The sequence below is a fragment of the Leptodactylus fuscus genome, chromosome 6 (genome assembly GCF_031893055.1).
Source record: "Leptodactylus fuscus isolate aLepFus1 chromosome 6, aLepFus1.hap2, whole genome shotgun sequence".
In the NCBI taxonomy this organism is placed as follows: domain Eukaryota; kingdom Metazoa; phylum Chordata; class Amphibia; order Anura; family Leptodactylidae; genus Leptodactylus; species Leptodactylus fuscus.
The window spans coordinates 61,786,343-61,810,672 of NC_134270.1; the positions used below are offsets into that span (position 1 = coordinate 61,786,343).

Genomic DNA, 24,330 nt, shown 5'->3' on the forward strand with positions numbered 1-24,330 from the left:
AACAAAGAGCTGGCTTGGCTATTCTAATCAGGTACAACACGATTGGTTATAGAGATATAAGACAAGCCTGGCACATGACTATTGGCTGAGGTCTGCATATCATTATTACACTCCAACCTGGGATGACCTTTCTCATGACATGAAAAAGAATCTAAGATATTTATGTGTAAGCCAACATCATACACTAGTTCTAGATGTATATCACAGAAAGAGAGATAATGATCACATACTGGTCCGCTCCGGCCTTGGGGCTAACGACCAAACAGGTTATTTGAACCGGTTTCTACACCCACCCTCAAAGATGACCACAAATAGATAAGGAGTTATAACCCAACCATTAACATTTCACACGCCTTATCCCCTAAAGGGGTCTCTTAGACTCTAAACAGACATCCTTATGAAGCTTAGAACAGAAAATGCTTACAAAATGGCTGACAGAATACAAGATGGAAGATGTGATCCTAACAGTTCCCCCATTTTGAGATAATTGGATACAGGAATTCATATTTAGGTACTTCAGTGACTTAACATCTACTGCTGGACCTCTCCAGATTCCCCTCATATGTTCCTGTATTCCAAATAAATCTCAATCATAGTTCTGGCCTGTTATTTTCAGTCTGCTTTGTATTTTTCAAACACATAAACATAAGATTATACATTCACTTGCGTATACTATGTATCATTACTTCCTGTTGTGTTATGAAAACAGCTATATAACATGACTGAGGCTAATATGGGGCTATGAGGACATATCCTACAGTCTGACATATTCAGATCTTCGTTCAAGATCATATGATGTTTAAAGAAAAAAAAACTTATTCTCCCACTCATCGTCAAATGTTCTATGCAGGCTTATCGCCAGAATAATCTATAACAGTAACATCAGGAGAATCTTCATCGCTGTGTGTAGAGACTTCTTTGTAATGTGAAGCATGGATACAATTAGGCTTTCCGTCAAGTTTCATAGAAGTATTAGTAGTTAGCAGCACTTGGAGCGAATCATCAAATCTTGGTTCAAGAGGATTTCTCACGTGTCATCAATCTCTTGGTTCAAATGAATAGGTCCCATCCACTTAACTTAAAATCTGAGAGGGAGGAGAAAACTCAAAGCTATACATTAGTCAGATGTTTTTGCCAAGACATCACATAGTCAGTCAGTACACCATAATACAACTCTAACCTAGGGGCTGACCCAAAGAAAGTTTGCTATGGGCTAAAACCAATTCTTCTATCAGGAAGATACCTTACAGAAGATACAAATACAAGTGACACTCTACATCTTTCAATAGCCGTCTACCTGCAGCCCACTTGTGATGGCTTTTTTCACCAGATATGCCCCAGGCCATCCTGAAGAGATATCACTATACACACAAGCACGTACTTATACCGTCTCACCTTTAGTAGTTACTAAAGTTATAGTTATAGCATATAGTTATCCTGCAATCCCTGGAACAGGTACAAGGGCTCTGGGCATGGCTCAAAGACACTTTTCATTTACAACATGCCATGCAGGCTCACATATATCTGTCAGTAGTGATACTAAATCCTGCAGCCGCCCATCCTCCGCTCACCAGGTCACACATGGCTACTTCTACTCAAAGAAACTTTTCACTTTGCATGAACTCTGCTCAATCCGAAATACATACATTATTTTATTCATTATTTCACCTGTGAAGTGTGTCCCTCTATCAGACTCTATCATCTCAGGTATCCCCAATCTACACACAAGCTCAGATATCAATTTCTTGGCAGTTACCTGTGTCGTTGCTCGGCTGATCCAACCTGAGAACAAATACACAGACCAACACATTTGTACGTTCAGATTCAGGCAATTGTATGTAATGGATACAGGGATTCTGGTGTGCATGCGGTGTGTCTTAACTACCTGCCCTGGATTGTGTAGAGCACCTATGTGACATGCTTTTACGTGATTCCCTGCAGCCCTTCCAAACCCTGAGGCAAACTATAGTTTACCCACTAATGACTCCATGGCATTTCAAGAGGCATGCACCTTACCGTGGGCCAAACCAGCCATTTGGGGGTATCTATCCCCCATTTTCACATTCTGTTCACATTCTCTGGCACCAGCCTTTGTCCATTTCTCAATTTCCTCACCAGTCACCTTAGAGTACAGCCCCTTGGGGTCTGCTATTTTTCTCACCTGGTTGAGACCCTTCCATGGTAGTAGCACCGCTGCTCAATCAGCCTTCTAATTTCCAATACTCTCAGGGTCTCTTCCCTTTGTGTGAGCTCTGACTTTCACAATTGCCAACTGCTTACGGAGCAATGTGGCCTCCATCAACTGACTTACTAAGTTTCCTTTCTTAATTGGTTTGCCCTGTGCCATCAGGAAGTTCCTGGACCTCCATATTGGACCATAACCATGTGCAATGCCAAACGCATACCTGGAGTCAGTGTAAATGTTTTCTGTGCTATCAGGCTTCTATAAGGCTAGCCTCTTATACTGACATATGTGGTGGAAGGGCTTCTTATACTATGGTGTCATGTATAATGACTACAGCATACCCTGTATTCAAATTTGCCTTTTTCTGTTAGGTACCTGGAACCGTCCACAAACATCTCATAGTCAGGATTTTCCAATGGGGCATCAGTGACATGACTGAAGCCGCCTCTTCTGAGAGGGAGTTTAAAAATATCTCATCTACTAAATATCTCATTATCTACTCCCCCCTTTTTAATCATGAACTCCTTGTGGTAAAAGAGTTGCAGGATTCAAAAGTCAAATAACGCTGAAATGAGATGTTTGAGGAGGATGTAGAGCAAATTCCATGTTGCTCTATCTTGCCAAAGAAATATGACATCTGTCTATCTGTGGCACAAAGAATAAAAATTAAAATTATCAACATATCACAATAATATTCACTTAATCTCCCATAAAACATTTGTCTAATCTTTTCATACACTGGTGGTTTTTGCTATCACTTCTTTTGTCTAATTAGATTTCCAGTGTCTCACTTTTTAAGCTATACAGGGCAATACAATACTCTATTTGCCCTCAGCAGATATACAATAGAACTTTTGAGACCTAATTAAGACACTAATTAAGACACTGTAGTCTAAGGGTACAGCCATTGTAAGTCACTGGCTGGCTAAAACTTGCCAAACCTGTATTCAGACTTATTTATACAATCCTAAGTAAATTCAATTCTCTACAACTTCTAATTATTCCAGAATTACAACTAATTCATTAAATTCTCAAAATATATCAGCAGAGAAGGCAAAAACTTTAAGGGATCAATCTATCTCCCCCCTCCCTCGTCATAACAAGAATTTATACACAGAAACACATTACAGAGCAGATATCCGAGTGCCTTCTGATCTACTTAGTCAGATGTCTATCACCTTGTAGCAAACAATGCCGCAGAAATACCACTTTTGTTTTGTAAAACTATGATTTATCTTTTCCTGCGTGTACATATTAAGATAGCTCACATGCATTGCCTACCCCTTTATGGTGCCTAGTCCCATATCAGAAGGATCAATCTGAATAGAAATGATCAATAACATTTTACAAGTATTCGATACAACTTTTTCACAAAATAATTCCCGATTGTTAACATTCATGGGTTTATAGTATAAACTCATAACCAATAAACACTGAGTACCTAGTACATGTACATGGTATATCAAGTACATCTCATATTCACCAGAAGACATATATACTGTATATATATATATTTTCAACGATGGAAAGGAACTCATATCTACTTGTCACCACCCTCTGTGGGACTATCAGCATTCAATTTCTTCATCTGCTCCCTGTGGAGACTAAAAATGTAACAATATAAACATGAACAAACAGAGCATGTACATGTAACACATATGGGCCCATTTACTTCCATACATACTTCACACTGGAGCTCCAGACACACACACATCCATTAAATCATAAAGAACTTGTCAAATTTTCATATATTTTGTACAGTGATATATCACTTATTGTCTTCTTTTCCTACAAATAATCACAGGGTTAGTTATAATTCCTGCACAGCTGAATATTGAGGAAAAATAAACAAAACATGTCATTAGATGGCTTCGTCTTCTCGTCACTGGAAAATAAACATAATAATGATTATCTAAAATTTATGCCAAATCTAAAGACATTTAATATGATTTAAACAGCCAATACTGATACCAACATTACATATTAATATCTTTTTCTTTTCTTTCGACATACCATCTATATGACCACCTTACCCTATACAGTTACAAATTATTAAACCATATATTCATAATTCTCCATATATTATACCAATGGTGTTACAATGTTACAATCTCACTTATAACTGACAACTTAGCCACCTGCTGTCTCCCCTTCCCCCTTCTTGCTGACTCCTACCAAACCTGTATAACATGATACCTCTGCTGTGGATATACAGAGGACAATAGGAGGTGGGGGAGGGGCCTGACACTCATTGTGAATTTATCTGGTACCTGGGAAAGCTGGGTGGATTCCTCCTTAGTTAGTACAGAAACAGGAAATGACTCAGACAATGAGACAGCCAGCATACAAAATTCATCAGTGGAAATAGCTGATGTTTCCACTTGTACCTCCCCACTAAGATCAAATTTTATATTTGCACCAAGCACCGTTAACACCTCAGTACCAATAAGAGATGTTGGCACATCGTCACTAACAAGCAATTTGGTGACATTTTGCCCTCTAAATTTCACATTGAGTGGCACTGTTTATTTTAAAAATGATTCTTTTTCCTCCTAATCCAACACAAGATTGAGATTTATCAGTCCTCAGCTCATAAGGTATGTGGCATCCTTTAACAACAGAAATGGCAGCCCCTGTATCCTCTAAGAAGGGGATTTCTTCCCCCACTACCTCCCCTTTGTTTTATGTATTATTGCCACACCTTCTTCTGATGTTTTTGCAGGGAGGACTGGTACAGGGTTGCCAACTCCTCATTGAGGGGTGTTGGCACATTGGTCAGTGCCCTGAGCTGGGGGGTTTCTAGCTTTTAAAGATCTACAGTCTTTTATAAGATGGCCTGGCTTCCCACAGTGATAACACTTGTAATTGTTTTTTTTTGTTTGCCTCCTTGTCTGTTGCGAGTTCTCTGGCCAGAATTTTTATTATTGAAGGCAACCAATACCTTTTTCTCCTTCTCAGACCTGTGATCTAACTCAAGGCCCTTGGCAGCTTGTAATAAGGCAGGGGCTTCACTATGCCGCCATTTTGGTTTACAGGCTCTTTCCTGACCAGGATTACCTGGAGCAGATGGTGCAGAGTTTTGCCCATAGGGAGATGGGTTTTTCTCAGGGGGGGCATAATACATGACTCCCTCATGTTCCTTATTTCTATACCCCTCCCTTTCTATTTCCCTGCTTACCTGCATCCAATTTTTCAACATTTTACTTAATTTTTGATCCTGAACCCAGCCTCTATGGATGGAGTCAGTTCCTTGCCAATGACTACTATTCAGAAGTCCAGTACAACAACATCCTGACTTTGTCAAGTCTGAGAACATGAATCAAGATTCTTATACTTTTATATTGTAGAAATACTAAACAACTTCAACAATTTGCTACAGCTGTTCACCACGGCTCTACTCTCTCTCTTCTACTATCTCTTGAGCTGATTTCCATACTGGCTGACTCCGCACTCCTCCCATTTTGTTCTGCGTGCTTTCCTACTACACACTGTCTCTTCCTGCCCCAAATTCCTATTTAATGGAGACTTTCAAGATCAGTTTAGAGGATTTCCTCCTTCCCTTCTGTCCTTTTTTTCCAAGATATAGCACACTATATATACTGTATCTAAATCAAAAGTGACTTTTAAGGTCCCTCTGCCTTTTTCCTGCCCTTTTTTTCCAAGATACTACTGTATCTAAATCAAAAGTGACTAATTAAGGTCAGATGGAGGGTTTTTAGGGATCACTATGTCCCTTTGTCACGTGACTACTTACTTTCCATAGAACACAAATGACTACAATGAATGCACAACCACAACAAGTCAGCAGAACAATTTCAGCCCAAGTTTCTATCTAGCAACACCCATACAACATACTGCTCTTAGGTTCTTTGCAAAAAACTTGAGATATCTATATAAGGAACATATGTGTTTACCTCACACTCGGACAGGAAAACAAAGTCCTTAGAAACACAGATCAGATTGGTAAGATAAAAGTTCTTACCTGCAGCGCTGACTTTGGATCTGTGGTTCCAGGAACTTCTGTAATCACTGGTCGTCCGAGGGATCAGTAAACCGTCTCCTTATTTCTCAAGCCGCACGTTGGAAGCCAATTTGTTGGAGACATTAAATTGTCCTCGTAAGAGTATGTTGCAGAGCTCCAAATTAAATAATTAATTAACAGGCCTAGATGGGCTACCACCCATTGGGCCTGGAGAAGCCACAGAGACACGCAGGTGATTGTGTATCAAGTGAGTTCTGATTTATTATAAGAAAAAGGTAGTTTAAATACATTACAGACAAAGAGCTGGCTTGGCTATTCTAATCAGGTACAACACGATTGGTTATAGAGATATAAGACAAGCCTGGCACATGACTATTGGCTGAGGTCTGCATATCATTATTACACTCCAACCTGGGATGACCTTTCTCATGACATGAAAAAGAATCTAAGATATTTATGTGTAAGCCAACATCATACACTAGTTCTAGATGTATATCACATACTGGTCCGCTCCGGCCTTGGGGCTAACGACCAAACAGGTTATTTGAACCGGTTTCTACACCCACCCTCAAAGATGACCACAAATAGATAAGGAGTTATAACCCAACCATTAACATTCCACATGCCTTATCCCCTAAAGGGGTCTCTTAGACTCTAAACAGACATCCTTATGAAGCTTAGAACAGAAAATGCTTACAAAATGGCTGACAGAATACAAGATGGAAGATGTGATCCTAACAATGTACTAGGAGCTGGAAAAAAAATTCAGAATGGGGTGGATTTGAAGAAAAAAGTGCATGTGTGCAACGTTCTTACGGGCTTACTTTTTACGGTCTTCACTGTGCCACCAAAATGACATGTTCCCTGTATACTATGTTTCAGTATGATTCCGGGGATACCAAATTTATATGGTTTTATTTACATTTTAACCCCTTAACAAAATTACAAAACTGTGGCAAAAATTTTTTTTTCTAAAAGATGCCATATTCTGGCACCCGTAACTTTTTTATACTTCTATGTATGGGGATGCATTGGGCGTCTTTTTTGCGGGGTCAGGTGTACTTTTTAATTATACCATTTTAGGGAATTACTATTGCTTTGATCACTTTTTATTCAAATTTTCATCAGAGGTAGATTGGTAACTACTTTCTGGTCCGCACGATACCTGCGGACATCTACCGGTAAGTCTATGGGGTCCGTGTGCTTTTACAGAACAGCGCTTCGCACTTGCGTTTGGTATTTTGTTCGGGCGGGTCCCCATGCAGACTCCCCCGGACGGAATCCAAATGATGTGAACAAGGCATAACTTGGTTAGTGTTCCTCCCCCATGAAAGGAATAAGTGATTAAGAAGTCATGCCTACCCGGAAATGATACCAATAAAAATCCAGCTTACCACACGAAAGTCAAGCCCTCACACAGCTAAGCAACAAACAAGTAAAAATAAATGAGTTACAAGTCAGAATATGGTGCCCCTTGCAGTTTTTCTTTTTTGGGGGGAGGGGGAATTGAGTTTTATTTTATAAAAGTGCAAACTGAAACACATTTATTATTTATTACAATGTAATTTCATCACACAGTCCCCCAAAAATGTTTTGTAAAAACTGAAGAAAACCTTATCTGTAGCACAAAATGGTTCTATCTAAAAAAAAATTAACTTGACACGCAATAAACAAATTCCAAATATCGGTATACAGGTAATATAGGTGAACGGAAAAGTTTTTTAAAAAAAGATTAAAAATAAACTTGCCATGTGCTAATGTCCATCAAAGTCCTTGTCCTGAAAAAAACCCAATAGGTATAGCTATTTTTCTTACATGCAGAATATGACATTTTGAAATAGTACAAAATCTAGCACCTTTTAAATTTGGTCTACTTTAGGGCTCGCAATCTAACTTCCATATCAGTATGTCTTTTGGAGTGTGAACTCAATTCCGAATGGTCAAATAACAAGACTTAAAGGGTCAAACTAAACCATGTACTTAAAAGAGTTGTCTCAGATCAGAAATTTGAATGTAGGCAACAGAGTAGGGCTAAAAAATAAAATGCATTAATACTTATCTGCATCCACCCCTCCGTTTCTGGTCTGGTGGGTGGAGAATAGCTACCAAACAATGTTCACAGTAAGAAGAGGAGAATATTCTCCCTAGCTTTCCTTTTTTTACACATTCAGGAGCTGCTGCAGAATCATGCAGGACATGTATAGGGAAGCACTGACCCGTCTATATGTGAATAAGGCTGTGAAAGAAGCTTCTTATTTATCTCCAGCATCAGCCTAAGGCTGGATTCACATTCATGTTGGAGTCTCTGTAGGACAGTCCGCTGCAGATTCCTCTTAAAATTGGCAAAGAGCAAAGTCCTGCACAGAGGACTTTTCTTTCCAACAGTTTCAGTATAAACGTGTTTCCACTTTTTAAGCAACAGTGTCTCCATCTTTTGGGTCCCCATGTGAACTTGGGTGACAGAGACCCGAACGCTAGTGTGAACCCCTCAGCCTCTGTCTCAGCCTCTGTCTCTCCTTCTTTCTTCCTCAGTTCAGTCTGTTTAGCAGGAAGAAGGATAGAGGAAAGGAGCATGAAAAGAGGAGAAAGAAGCATTTTTGTATGTTAAGATTTATTAAACATTTTCTTATTTTTGCCTGTTGTATTGATTTAGGCAATATTTGTCAAAACAACAGTGAATATTTAAAGAGGACGTTTCATGGGTTTGGGGCACAGTCAGTTCTATATACTGTTGGAAGGCTGACTGCGCTGAGTTCAGCACTGTCGGCTTTCCCGATCTGTGCCCCGGGTAAAGCGCTATCGGTCCCGGTACCGTAGCTCTTTACAGTCAGAAGGGCGTTTTTGACAGTCAGTCAGGAACGTCCTTCTTCACAGCAGCGCCTATCGCGCTGTACAATGTGAGCGGGGAGGAACTCCCTCCTCCCCTCCTGATAATACTCGTCTATGGACGAGCACTGTGAGCAGAGGGAGGGGGCGTTCCTCCCCGCTCACACTGTACAGCGCGATAGGCGCTCCTGTGGAGAAGGACGTACCTGGCTGACTGTCACGAACGTCCTTCTGACTGCAAAGAGCTACGGTACCGGTACCAATAGCTCATTACCCAGGGCACAGATCGGGAAAGCCGACATTGCGCTGAATTCAGCACACCGCTTTCCAGCAGTATATGGAACTGCCTGTGCCCAAATCGGTGAAAGGTCCTCTTTAAGGGTGATATTTTTAATGCTAATGGTCACATGCTCTATTTATGCAATTCCTCAAGCTGAAAACAGCTTTTTTGTTGCTGTTGTTCTATATGCAATGTCCATCACATTGTAAAGGCAAGGTGGTTCGAATGACGAAAAATAGCTAGCAGTGCACTGTACCCAATTCTGAAATGTCAGACTGTGACTAGAGCTGTGGACATGTCAATAACAGTGACCACTGAACAAAGTTAAGCTCACTCTGGCATTATCGCAGGTTTTAAGGACACTGTACTGGAATACCTCTGTAACAGAGAAGATAAAGTTTTTTCTGCACAATAAGGATACCCACCAATACTGCTGCTAACACTTTATAAGACTGGGTTCACATCAGTGTTTTAAATTAAGTTCTTTACATGAAAGGAACAGAATAACAGATGGACCTGTAAAGACGTATCTGATCAATGACAGATGCTAATGATCCTGAGTTACGCCATTTACTATGATGGAGTCTGTCAGATAACCACTGTGTTCTCCATCACTTCAGATATTTCATCATTCCAGTGAAATGCTTAAAAGTTAGAAACTTCCCAAATGCTGTTTTGAATTATTTGAGGGGTTCAATATTGAAAATAGGGTGATCTATGTATAGGTATATCTAAGTCTTTGCAATCCCCTTCAGGAACTGGAGTGGTTCCTAAAGAATAAGTATGAGAAATTTTCCTGTAAATCTCGAAAATCGTAGTACACTTGTAAGCCTTCTAACATCCAAAATAAATTAAAGGACAATTAAAAGATGATGCCAATATAAAGCAGAGATGTGGTAGATAATATTTATTCATGTATTTGGGTAATATAACTGTGTGAAAAGCAGAGCATTTCTCATTTTGCAAATTACAATTTTTTTTTCAAATTTCCATCAAATTTCTTATTTCTTTTTAATAAATACAAAAACATTGATCAATGTTTACCACTAACATGATGCACAATGTATCATGAAACAACAATCTTAAAATCACTTGTGTAAGATAAAGTGTCTCAAAGTTATTGCCGCATAAAGTGACACATGTCAGTTTTGAAAAATAAGTCCTGGTCCTTAAGGTACTTTTAGGCTGTGTCTTTAAGTGGTTAATGAGTAAGATATGGTAGCAGAATGCTGGCAGCCCCAGCTGTACATGTGAGCAGGAGGGAGGACATTGGTTGTACCGCCCATCATGACTTCCTGAGCCAGGGCCTCCTCTGTCTGTGTTTATTGAGTACAACCAGCAAATGCAGCCCCAGGGAGAATGACGGAAAACACTGAAGATCCCTGAGCAACAAACAGGTGATAAAATCATCCACTTCACTATAACAAACTGGCAGGACGGGGAACAGAACAGAATTCAGACTGACGGGACTCAGGACAGGATACACTACAGGGTACAGACTAGGAGATTCACACATTGCAGGATACAGACTGGCAGGATCAGGACAGGGTATACTTTAGGGCACAGAATAACAAGTACAGGACAGGGTACACTGCAGAGACAGACTGGTAGGATCAGCAAGGGGAATACTACAGGCAGGAACAGGACAGGGTACATTGCAGGGAACAGATAGTTACAATCAGGACAAATATACTACGGGGTAGAGAGTGGCAGATTCAGGACAGGGCACAGACTGGTTGGGGAAGGATGGGGTACACTGCATGGTACAGACTGGTAGGAACAGCACAGGTTACAGATTCAGGTACATGGAGAATACGCACTGTACAGTATTAAAACTACACGGGCATCAAATCCATAATATAATTCTTTTATCAGCTGTGTACAGGTGTATATTCAGTACAAGGCGGCAATAACTTATTTTACATTTGCTGGGATGTGATTGATAATCTGGTTCTTCACTGCCTAGCTAGGCCATTGCCATACATGCAATTCTCTCATGTACTAGAGCAGAAGATACTTGAATGTTGCGATCTTTGATCTCTGTTAGGACCACCATTCTGCTGGTCACAGTATTAGAACTTATTCACACAGCTGAGTTTCTTGGCCGTGTGGTGCCTGCAATCCATAAAGAAATAGGACATGTCTGTTTTTTCATGGATCAGCCTCTTGGGTCTGTTTTCATGGATCTAATTCACCCATGGGCTACATATACCTGAATATAGGTGTATGATGGGTCTTTGGTAAAACGCCACCTCTGTCTCCACAGATCCATAGATTTACTTCAGTGAGCTGGGCCATAAAATGAACATGAATAGGATATGTCCTGAGTTTGTCTTGAGCTCAAAGCCCCCATACACAAACCCATGATAATACAATGCGTATGTATAGGTCCAGAGAAAATAATGTCTCAGTGTGTTAGCTAGGACACTGAAAAAACACACATTCATGTGCATGGTCCAGTGGACAACAAATTCCTCAAGGATCGATTAAACACATGGCTGAGACTCGGCCATCTGAATAGACCATGTACATATCTGTGTCTATAAATGCTGATGTAATCTTATGATATCTGGAAGTGACTAATCTCAGGCCAAGTGGAAGAACCAGTTCTTATTTGGCCTATTTTACACAGGGAGTGATACGGGCAAGTCAGTGTCACCTTGGTATTGCGGTGACGTTAATCTACACAGAGCCAATTGTGTCAAGACATTTTCTTTTTTACGTCAACCACCTGTAGAAAATGAAATGAGAAGTGATGTTAATGGGGACGGGCTGCAAGTGACAACGGCACCGCCATGATGTGGGGAGGGGATTGGGGACAATGGATGGAGCAGGGTTCTCCCAGCATGTGAGGAATGTGCTGATCTTGTGATGGGCAGTGAGCTGGATACAGACTGTAAGTAATGCAGGACTATACAGAAGTATCACTACTACATGTACAGTGGGGCAAAAAAGTATTTAGTCAGTCACCAATAGTGTAAGTTCCACCACTTAAAAAGATGAGAGGCATCTGTAATTTACATCATAGGTAGACCTCAACTATGAGAGACAAAATGAGAAAACAAATCCAGAAAATCACATTGTCTGATTTTGTAAGAATTTATTTGCAAATTATGGTGGAAAATAAGTATTTGGTCAGTAACAAAATTTCATCTCAATACTTTGTTATATATCCTTTGTTGGCAATGACAGAGGTCAAACGTTTTCTGTAAGTCTTCACAAGGTTGGCACACACTGTTGTTGGTATGTTGGCCCATTCCTCCATGCAGATCTCCTCTAGAGCAGTGATGTTTTGGGGCTGTCGCTTGGCAACACAGACTTTCAACTCCCTCCAAAGGTTTTCTATAGGGTTGAGATCTGGAGACTGGCTAGGCCACTCCAGGACCTTGAAATGCTTCTTACAAAGCCACTCCTTCGTTGCCCTGGCGGTGTGCTTTGGATCATTGTCATGTTGAAAGACCCAGCCACGTTTCATCTTCAATGCCCTTGCTGATGGAAGGAGGTTTGCACTCAAAATCTCACGATACACGGCCCCATTCATTCTTTCATGTACCCGAATCAGTCGTCCTGGCCCCTTTGCAGAGAAACAGCCCCAAAGCATGATGCTTCCACCCCCATGCTTTACAGTAGGTATGGTGTTTGATGGATGCAACTCAGTATTCTTTTTCCTCCAAACACGAAAAGTTGTGTTTCTACCAAACAGTTCCAGTTTGGTTTCATCAGACCATAGGACATTCTCCCAATACTCTTCTGGATCATCCAAATGCTCTCTAGCAAACTTCAGACGGGCCCGGACATGTACTGGCTTAAGCAGTGGGACACGTCTGGCACTGCAGGATCTGAGTCCCTGGCGGCGTAGTGTGTTACTGATGGTAGGCTTTGTTACATTGGTCCCAGCTCTCTGCAGTTCATTCACTAGGTCCCCCCGCGTGGTTCTGGGATTTTTGCTCACCGTTCTTGTGATCATTTTGACCCCACGGGGTGAGATTCTGCGTGGAGCCCCAGATCGAGGGAGATTATCAGTGGTCTTGTATGTCTTCCATTTTCTAATTATTGCTCCCACAGTTGATTTCTTCAATCCAAGCTGGTTGCCTATTGCAGATTCAGTCTTCCCAGCCTGGTGCAGGGCTACAATTTTGTTTCTGGTGTCCTTTGACAGCTCTTTGGTCTTCACCATAGTGGAGTTTGGAGTCTGACTGTTTGAGGGTGTGCACAGGTGTCTTTTTATACTGATAACAAGTTTAAACAGGTGCCATTACTACAGGTAATGAGTGGAGGAAAGAGGAGACTCTTAAAGAAGAAGTTACAGGTCTGTGAGAGCCAGAAATCTTGATTATTTGTAGGTGACCAAATACTTATTTTCCACCATAATTTTCAAATAAATTCTTACAAAATCAGACAATGTGATTTTCTGGATTTGTTTTCTCATTTTGTCTCTCATAGTTGAGGTCTACCTATGATGTAAATTACAGACGCCTCTCATCTTTTTAAGTGGTGGAACTTGCACTATTGGTGACTGACTAAATACTTTTTTGCCCCACTGTACATACCTTTATCTTATCTATATTACCTATTATGCTTACCATATTATACTTTTTAGCTTCGTTGTTCTGTATTCATCATATTTGGTTCTGACCTGAATAACACTTTTGTGCTTCTTTGTCTGCTTCTCTATTTTTAGGACACTTTTCATACATGGTTATTGAAGATTACAGGGAAAGGAATGTCTGGTAAGTTGTAATATTTCATGTGATGCCATACTATGACTGCATTGTAGACCTGCCATCATAGGTAACACCAAAGGCACCACACAATGATAATTCTGAGTACATATTATGTAGTAGATGTTACCTGCAGTCCTATGTAACACCACAGATAACACAGTGATAACTCCCTGAACACAGATAATGTAGTAGATGTTACTGCAGTCCTATGTAACACCACAGATAACACAGTGATAACTCCCTGAAAACAGATAATGTAGTATATGTTACCTGCAGTCCTATGTAACACCACAGATAACACACACTGATAACTCCCTGAATACAGATAATGTAGTAGATGTTACCTGCAGTCCTATGTAACACCACAGATAACACAGTGATAACTCCCTGAATACAGATAATGTAGTAGATGTTACCTGCAGTCCTATGTAATACCACAGATAACACACAGTGATAACTCACTGAATACAGATAATGTAGTAGATATTACCTGCAGTCCTATGTAACACCACAGATAACACAGTGATAACTCCCTGAATACAGATAATGTAGTAGGTGTTACCTGCAGTCCTATGTAATACACAGATAACACACAGTGATAACTCCCTGAATACAGTCAGTGTAGAAGCTGTTACCTGCAATCATAATGTCACAATGAATTGGGTAAAACAAGTGACTATTGTAAATGAGCGGTGTGCCATCCAGTGTGACTTTTATCATTGTGCTCAGGTCTTTCTTGTTCTGCTCTGATAGTGGAACACTTCCTGAGTAAGTTTCATTCTTAGGTGTCGGTGATTCAGACATCTGCCTACAAGATAGACCACCCAGTGCAGGGTAAGGCTTGGTTCACATTAACACTACAAATGCATCATAAAACATCAATAAAGTGCTCAAAAGGGCAGTTATTAATAAAATTGCTATAGTCCAAACTACAACCCATCCCCCAATAATTTGCTTGATATGTAATGTAAACCTATAAATTTTGATAGGTCACCAATCTGAACACAAGGTAATAATAACATACAGTAAGTGTTGGCATCCCTGACATTTTTCCAGAAAAAGAAGTATTTCTCCCAGGAAATTATTGCAATAATGGTTTGTTATACACATTTATTTCCTTAGGGTGCATTCACACTGAGTAAACGCTAGCTTATTCTGAACGTAAAACACGTTCAGAATAAGCGGCGTCTAAAGCAGCTCCATTCATTTCTATGGGAGCCGGGATACGAGCGCTCCCCATAGAAATGAATGGGCTGCTTCTTTCACTCCGTGCAGTCCCATTGAAGTGAATGGGGAGTGCCGGCGTGTACGCTCCGGCATGAGCAGAGCTTGCCGTATACGCCAGCACTCCCCATTCACTTCAATGGGACTGCACGGAGTGAAAGAAGCAGCCCATTCATTTCTATGGGGAGCGCTCGTATCCCCGCTCCCATAGAAATGAATGGAGCTGCTTTAGACGCCGCTTATTCTGAACGTGTTTTACGTTCAGAATAAGCTAGCGTTTACTCAGTGTGAATGCACCCTTAGTGTGTATTGGAACAACACAAAAAAAAAAAAAAAAAAGGCAAATTGGACATAATTTCACACAAAACTCAAAAAAATGGGCTGGACAAAATTGTTGGTACCTTTTTAACATTGTGGGTAAATAACTTTGTTTCAACTTGTGGCAAGGAACAGGTGTGGGCAATATAAAAATCATACCTGAACCAGATAAAAAAGAGAGAAGCTGACTCAATCTTTCCATTATGTGTCTGTTTTCGCCACACTAAGCATAGAGAACAGAAAGAAGAGAAGAGAAATGTCTGAGGACTTGAGAACCAGAATTGTGGAAAAATATCAACAATCTCACGGTTACAAGTTCATTTCCAGAGATCTTGATGATCCTTTGTCCATGGTGCACATCATACCATATTTTTCGGACTAAGACATACTGTACCTAGGTTTAGAGGAGGAAAATAGGGTAAAAAAATTTGAAGCAAAAAATGGTAAAATATATATTGACATATGGGAGTTATAGTCTTGCAACAGCTGCAAGGCCGCACAGGTGACTCTGCAGCTGTACGGGGAAGCGTAGGGCATCTTTTTACCAGGGCCAGATGTACTGTTCAGTTATACCATTTTGGGAAAGTCTATTGCTTAGATCACTATCAGGAATACCTAATGCGTATGTGTCTCAAAGTCATTTTCTACTTTTATATGTATTTTAGGGAATGGAAGTGATTTAGAACCTTTTAGTTTTATATAATATTACTATGACAAGTCTGGGAGCCTTCAATAGGCTCCCGCTTGTCCCAGGAACAGGTCGGATCCTGCAATCTCTCCGCGCAGGAGCCGGCCTGTAACTTCTAAGTATGAAAAAACTGGAGCAGTTTGCAATAGAGAAGAGGGATCCAAAATTCCAGTTGATAGATGTAAGAAGCTTTTTGATGGTTATAGGAAGTGATTGATTTCAGTTATTTTTCCCAAAGGGTGAGCAACCAAATAGTAAGTTGAAGGTGCCAGTAATTTTGTCCGGCTCATTTTTGAAGTTTTGCGTGAAACTAGTTTTTTTGTTTGTTTGCTTTGTTGTTTTTTTTTTTTTTTTTTTTGTTTTTTTTTTGGGGGGGGGGGGTGTCTGTTTTTTTTTGTGTTGTTCCAATACACTCAAACAAAATAAATATGAAGCACAAAACATGTTTTATTGCAAGAATTTTCTGGGAGAAATTTCAGACAAGTCAAGGCTTACGGCAAAGACTGTATATATCCCACATGAAGACATAATTAGGAAACCTGTTTCACCGCAGACCTGTACTCACTATCCTGTACTGGATCTGTAAGTTAACACGGTGGAAACCTTTTCCGCCATGTGGCTTTTTGGCGTGGCTACCTATGACAGGATGCCGATATAGTGGCATCCCGCTCCTGATTAGGCCGAATGAATGGGCCTAAGCAGGAAGGTGTCTTGAGCCGTGGACGCCGCGGCTGACTCAGTCGCAAAATTCGCGTGAAGAAAGGGCAAACTGCTAAAGACTCCCATTCAAATGAATGGGAGGCGATTTTGCAGGAGGATTTTGAGGCGGATCCCACGTCAAAATCCGCCTGCAAAAAACTCTGTGTGAACATATGCTTATACTCCAGAGCTGCACTCACTATTCTGCTAGAGAAGTCACTGTGTTCATGTATTATCATTTTATTGGCCTGAAGAAGACACCTGCCCGGTGTTGAGACACGTAGCCATTTTAAGCTGTTGTTCATGTCCTTGGAGCAATAAACAGAACCAATTCATCTTAACCATCCACATTGTTATTTTTATTTTCAAGTTTATTACGGATTTTGCTGCCATTAGTGCTCTACCATTTCCCGGTTTTTCTATATATCCTTTCAAATTTGCCTCACCACCCACTATGTGGGACGGTGTCCGGGTAAGAGCTGCAATTGGCCTGGTGGGCTCCTGACTGGAGTCTACGACTTCCACCAGACGGGCGCCAGGTCGCCATTTTTTACTTCTCTCACCTTTAAACTGTGTTTGACTATTTCCAAGTGATACTTTCCTCTCCTATGTTGTTCGGCTCTGTGACTGTAGGGTTTCTCCATTTTATGCTGTGTTATGTTTAAGACTCTAAAAACAAATGAATCTGTCTTCAGAAAGCCAGACTGCACAAAGGATATGAGACGTCTGCCACCTAAATCTCTGCAGAAAAATATGGCTGTAGCTCTGAATGTGGCAGTAGTGCTGGTGAATAATGTCTTTTTTTTCTGTAGGTTCTTGGAAATGGGAGCGAGGAAGAGTAAAATCAAGTCACCCCCCAAAACTCCTACAAGAACAAACTGTGGGAATGGAAATGAAGCCATAACCAGCCACCACAGCGTGCCAATGAAGCCTTTGCGACCAACCAATCCTGAACCGGTGCCCGTGTGGCCAGACAACAGTGTGCGCTGGCAGAGGATGTACGATGTATACATATGTCATAGTGAGGAAGAGGCAGATTGTTCTTATGCCATGCAGATGCTTTCATACCTGGAGCAGCAGCCGGAGAAATTACGGTGCTTCCTTCCTATGAGGGATATGTTGGGAGGAAATCCTATAACTTCAGAGATGTGCAGTGGGCTAGAAAGCAGCCATTGCTGGGTGATGTTACTGACCCCACATTTCCTATCAGACCAATGGTGTAAATATCAGATGCACCAGTTCCTTGCACATGCACCGTGCTCAAACGGGCGCTTAATTCCGGTTATAATTGGACTGTCATTTGATCAGTACCCAGTAGAAGTGAAACATATGTACGCCTTCAAGGCCGCATCCAATGACACAAGTGTGTTCATCAATGTCAAAGGGGCCATAGTGACATGTAAGTACAGAGTTCCAAATCCTCTGTTTCGCACCGTAGTCATAGTTCGTAATCCCATTGATAAAGAGTTATCTTAGCAAATTGCTGTGAGATAGGAATAACTGCTCCTAAGTCCTGACCTGTATGACAGGAGTCAGGCGAATCCCATCCACACATTGCAGAAAAATATGCGCAGCGGAAATGCTGTGATTACCAATATTGTTGCAATTTTGTAAATTGCAGCATATCAATTATACCTACGTAAACACTGGTGGTTTCCCTATAGCTATAATAGAAGCATAGGTAAATGCTGCGGACTTTCTGTGAAAAGTCCTGACGAAAAAATTGCAATGCAATGCCACTGCAGTTTTTACCACAGTGTTTTTTTGCTATGAACTGCTATGTGGGGCCTTAGTCTGAAGGAGGTCTCCAGGCATTTACAATTTATGACCTATAATTAAAAGAGGTTATGCAGGCTAAAATATAATTTTTAATTAGGCTGCAGGAGGATTAAAAACCCCCCCCACATATTCACCTGTCCTGCTCCAGTGTCCTCCCAGCACGGTCCAGTCCTGTTGCTCGGCTGTCTTCTTTTACTGGAAGTTGTCGATGGCTGTGACATCTTACTTCCGTTTCCTTAGGCCACTGATTGGGCCAATCAGCGGTCTAAGGAAAGGACCCAGGGATGTAACAGGTAATGACGTCCCGTGTCCTTCTCTGAGACTGATGGTTGGCCTCAGCGGTCATGTGCAGCAGGTACTTCTGCCAGAAGAAAACAACGGAGCTGCAGGACCAGAGCACGCTTAGAGACACTGGAGCACTGAGGACAGGCAAGCATGGTTTTTTTTTGTTTGTTTGTTTTTCTCCTTCCCTAGCCAAATTCCATTTTTTTTTAAATCCTGAACAACACCTTTAAGTCAAGCGAATGAAGGTTGAGTTGCTCTGCAACTACATAGTGGCCGGCGACTCCTTTTCTTAACTAATAGGTGTGGGCTCTTGGTCTTGTACCCCAGCGATCTGATATTAGTAAGCTATTCTAAGGATAGGTCATCAATGTTAAATTCCCAGAAAACCCCTTTAATAATAAATCTATCTCCAGTAAGCTCCTGAGCGTCCCCTAGTGGTAACAGCAGAGGATTGTCATATAAGATGTGTAAGATATAAATACAGTGTATAATGATTACATTTGTGTAATACATAGCACTAGTTGAAGCTGGGCCATATAGCACTAGAGTCCTGCAAGACTAATTGTCATCAGTTAATTATGAAAAGTAACTTCTCAACCAACTACTTGCAATCTTTATACTTTTGTTTATAGATCTAAAGGAGATGCTTACTGTTACATGTGACCAGATACCAACACATTCACCAAGATCCCCTGAAGGCAGCCAGTACTCCAGTAAGTCTGAAGGAAACAGCCAAGTGGAAATGTCAATGACCCAGGAGTCCACCAGTGACAAGTTCAGCAGAAGATCAGTAGCTGAGGATGTCACCAGTGACACCTCCATGAGAAGCTCAGTGACTGAGGAGTCCCCTACTGACAGATTCTCAAGAACCCCAATGACACAGACAACCACCAGAAACATATCCTCAAGAACTGTAGTGATACAGGAGATAACCACTGACATGTCTTCAAGAACCCCAGTGATCCAGGAGACTACTACTGACAAGTCCTTAATCGCAGTGACACAGATGACCAGTGACAGGTCCTTAAGAATCCCAGCAACACTGGAGACCACCAGTGAGAGGTCCCTGAGAAGCCCAGTAACACATGAAATAACCAGTATCAAGTCACCAAGAAGTCCATTGACACAAGAGACATCCAGTGATGTTTCACTATTAGTGTCAGAGGCGCCCACCAGAGACATGTTGACAAGGAGCTTTGATACCAGACAGGAGAACACTACTGATATGTCTATGAAAAGCTCTGCAACCAAGGAGGAGATAGCAAGTGACTTTTCGTTAGGAAGCTTAGCGTCAGAGGAGATCACTGGTGATATATGGATGGGAAACTCTGTGACTGATCAAGAAACCACCAGTGACAAGTCCATGAGAAACTCTGTGACTGGACTGGAGACCCCTTGTTGGCTGCAGAACAAATATAAAGATCTTTCTTTGTCACCGTCACTTACTAATAATAGTGATGTCTGTATAGATAGTAATTGCATCATGGCAGTGGCCAAGGACTCATTCAGCCGGGAGACACGATTAGACACAAGTGACTCTGGTGTTTGGTCAATGACCAAAGATCTTCATACAGACTGCAGTGACTTATACAGACCTGATGTGCAAACAGCGAGAAATTACTCACACTGCAATGATTTGTACACAAGTGGCGTGCAAACAGCAAGGAAGCACTCACACTCAGAATGCAGAGACCTTTATATAAGTGGCGTACAAACAGCAAGGAAGCACTCAGACTCCGAATGCAGAGACCTTTATATAAGTGGCGTACAAACAGCAAGGAAACACTCAGACTCCGAATGCAGAGACCTTTATATAAGTGGCGTACAAACAACAAGGAAGCACTCAGACTCTGAATGCAGTGACTTTTATTCAAGTGGTTTGGATCACACTACATAATGGATCTACCCAAACAGAGCTGTTTATTCAGATATTATTTAGGCCGGGCCCCATGTGGTGTAAACACCATGATTTTGATCTGCAGTGGAAAAAAATATGGCATTTTATAGTCTCTGTACATCCCATCTACACATTGTGAAAAAATATGTGCAGTGGACATACCGTGATTTCCAAAACTGTTGTGGTTTTGGAAATTGCAGCATGTCACTTATACCTACGGTAATGCTGGCGGTTTCCCTATAGGTATGATGGAAGCAGAAAGTCTGCAGAGGAAACCCCTGTGGACTTTCTGTAAAAAAGTGCTGCAGCAAAAACCGTGATGTTCACACCGCGGTTTTTCCTGCAGCACTTTTTTGCTGTGGCCCGCTACACGGGACCTTAGCCTGAAGGACGCAGTCAACTAAAATATGAGTTCTCAAACCAGTCAATTTTGTGACCTACTTTTATTACATTTTTTTTTTGACTCATAAAAGACACTATAATAGCTGTAAAGGCAAATACAAGGTGAGATCTGACCAGCCCCCTTCTTTCTTATTCAGACCCCTGTACAGCACCAATGAGTGCTTTCTATTTTTATTCCAAGCTGTAGAATATTTTAGGGTCAACTAAAGATAAAAATCGAATGAAAGAAAATGTCCAAAGTTGCTCATTCTAAGTTTAGTTTGTCATTTTAAAGTGACCCTGTTCTTTAACCGCTTAATGACAGCCTATTTTGGTCTCCAGGATGAGGCACACTTTTTACTCTTCTCATCCCTGTCTTCTTAGAGCCATAACTTTTAGATTTTTTTTTTTTAGTGATGAGCAAACAGTGTTTGATCGAATTGATATTACAATCGAATACCACGAGGCAAACGCACTAAAAATTCGTATCCCCTCCCACCTTCCCTGGCGCTTTTTTGCACCAATAACTGTGCAGGCGAGGTGGGACAGGAACTACGACAACAGAGGCATCGAAAAAAGATCGGAAAAAGTAATTGGCTGGCTAAATCAGGTGACCTCCACTTTATACGAATGTTCGATTTCAGATTCGGGTCATATGAGACTGTGAACTATGTGACTGTGAGACAGGGACAGATGTACAGGCAGGGTTAGCTAGGGATTACCTTTATTTAGGTGGGAATGTTACTCACACAGCTCTTTGGGGCTCTATCTCGTCGGGATCCCTGTCAGTTTGCGATATGTGGGAGCTCACTTTTTCTCATAGGAATGCATTGACCAGCGTTGATTGGCCGAATGCCATACTGCGTACAGCATTCGGCCAATCAACGCTGGTTCTGCCGGAGGAGGCGGAGTCTAAGATCGGTCCACAGCAGTCTCCATTGTGGTCTGATCTCAGATGTAGCAGGGCTGGCCGTGCGCTGAGCTCTGCTACACCGGAGATGTAGCAGAGCTGGCCATGCGCTGAGCTCTGCTACACCCGAGATGTAGCAGAGCTGGCTGTGTGCTGAGTTCTGCTACACCGGAGATGTAGCATAGCTGGCCGTGCCCTAAGCTCTGCTACACCCTAGATGTAGCAGAGCTGGCCGTGCGCTGAACTCTGCTACACCCGAGATGTATCAGAGCTTGCCATGCGCTGAACTCTGCTACACCCGAGATGTAGCAGAGCTGGCCGTGCACTGAGCTCTGCTACACCGGAGATGCAGCAGGGTTCAGCACACACTCGGCTCTGATGCATCTCAGATGTAGCAGGGTTCAGTGCACACTCAGCTCTGCTGCATCTCAGATGCAGCAGGGTTCAGCGCACACTCAGCTCTTCTACATCTCGGGTGTAGCAGAGCTCAGCGCACGCCCAGCTCTGCTACATCTCCGGTGTAGCAGAGCTCAGCGCAAGGCCAGTTCTGCTACATCTCCAGTGTAGCAGAGCTCAGCACACGGCCAGCTCAGCTACATTTCTGGTGTAGCAGAGCTCAGCACACGGCCAGCTCAGGTACATCTCTGGTGTAGCAGAGCTCGGCGCACGGCCAACTCAGCTACATCTCTGGTGTAGCAGAGCTCAGCACACGGCCAGCTCAGCTACATCTCCAGTGTAGCAGAGCTCAGCACACGGCCAGCTCTGCTACATCTCCGGTGTAGCAGAGCTGTGCACTCAACACTGCTACATCTGAGATCGGACCAAAATGGAGACTGCTGTGGACCGATCTTAGACTACGACTCCTCACAGACGAGCCTCAGGCAGAACCAGCGTTGATTGGCCGAATGCTGTACGCTGTATGGCATTCGGCCAATCAACGCTGGTCAATGCATTCCTATGGGAAAAAGTCAGCTCCCACATATCGCAAGCTGACAGGGATCCCGACATAATACAGTGTCTTGGGCATGTTAGATGCCCCCAGGCATGCTTCCCCTGCTGTCCCAGTTGCCTTCCAGGGTGTTGGCATCATTTCCTGGGGTGTCATAGTGGACTTGGTGACTCTCCTGAGTCGAAGAGTGGGATCCCCTGAAACAAAGCATTTTTTCCCCATAGGCTATAATGGGGTTCGATATTCGTTCGAATAGTTGAATATTGAGGGGCTGTTCGAAACGAATATTGAATCTCGAATATTTAACTGTTCGCTCATCTCAAAAAAAAAATTTCCATCGGCATACCCATATGATGGCTGAATTTTGATGAGACAAGGTGTATGTTTAAAAAAAAACACTAAAAAAAAAAAAAAAAAAACCTTACATTTTTTTTTTTTTTGGTTGGGGATAACAAAGAAAATAGTAATTCTTCAATTTTGGGTTTTTTTTGTTTTGTTTTTATGTTGCTCACAGTACAGTATAAATGACATTGAGGGTCAGTATGATTACAGAGATGCCTAGTTTTTAAAGTCCTTTTTACCTTTTACTACTTTTGGACAATAATAACATATAAAATATAAAATAAATATTTTATTTTTCCATCACCATATCATAAGAGCCAAAACTTTTTTTTTAATTTGATCGAGCCGTATAGAGGCATCTTTTTTGGAGCAAGAGCGGCAGTTATCTGTACTTTTTTCAGGTGCATTCAACTTTTTGATAATTTTTGTATTCAATTTTTGGAGATTAAATTAAAAAAAAATATTAGTTTTTGTCTTTTTTTATTTTTCTTAATAAATCTTAATTATCTTTTGTGTTCACTGTGCAGATTTTTAGTACAGGTTGTTTCAGACATGAGGACCTCAATCATGTGCTGCTTTGTTTTTTGCTTTATTTTTAACATAATAAACTTTTGTTTTTGGGAATAATTGTGATATGTTTAACCCCTTAAGGACCAGGCCATTTTTTGGTTTCGCATTTTCGTTTTTCCCTCCTCACATTTCAAGAGCCATAACTTTTTCATTTTTCAGTTCACAGAGTCACATGATAGCTTATTGTTTGCGGGACAAATTGTACTTTGTAATGGCACCATTCAATATGCTGTGCAATGTACTGGGAAGCTGGAAAAAAATTCAGAATGAGGCGCAATTGGAGAAAAAATG

At 41.4% G+C, this 24,330-nt stretch overlaps 1 protein-coding gene across 1 annotated transcript; it reads left to right on the forward strand.

Annotated features, from left to right (window-relative positions):
• Window positions 1-10,561: 10,561 nt before the first annotated feature.
• Window positions 10,562-21,294, forward strand: TIRAP (TIR domain containing adaptor protein). Its single transcript, XM_075280143.1, has 4 exons — window positions 10,562-10,670; window positions 13,955-14,003; window positions 17,739-18,325; window positions 19,623-21,294. The coding sequence occupies exons 2-4, from the start codon at window positions 13,969-13,971 to the stop codon at window positions 20,885-20,887; spliced, it is 1,887 nt and encodes a 628-aa protein (XP_075136244.1). The 5' UTR covers window positions 10,562-10,670; window positions 13,955-13,968; the 3' UTR covers window positions 20,888-21,294.
• Window positions 21,295-24,330: the final 3,036 nt, after the last annotated feature.

What these genes read in the sequence shown, in the direction of transcription:
- TIRAP (XM_075280143.1), top strand. Translation starts at nt 13,969, where the DNA reads ATGGTTATTGAAGATTACAGGGAAAGGAATGTCTG. An exon ending in TACAGGGAAAGGAATGTCTG is followed by an intron (nt 14,004 to 17,738) that starts GTAAGTTGTAAT and finishes TTTTTTCTGTAG; the next exon opens with GTTCTTGGAAATGGGAGCGA. An exon ending in CAAAGGGGCCATAGTGACAT is followed by an intron (nt 18,326 to 19,622) that starts GTAAGTACAGAG and finishes TTTTGTTTATAG; the next exon opens with ATCTAAAGGAGATGCTTACT.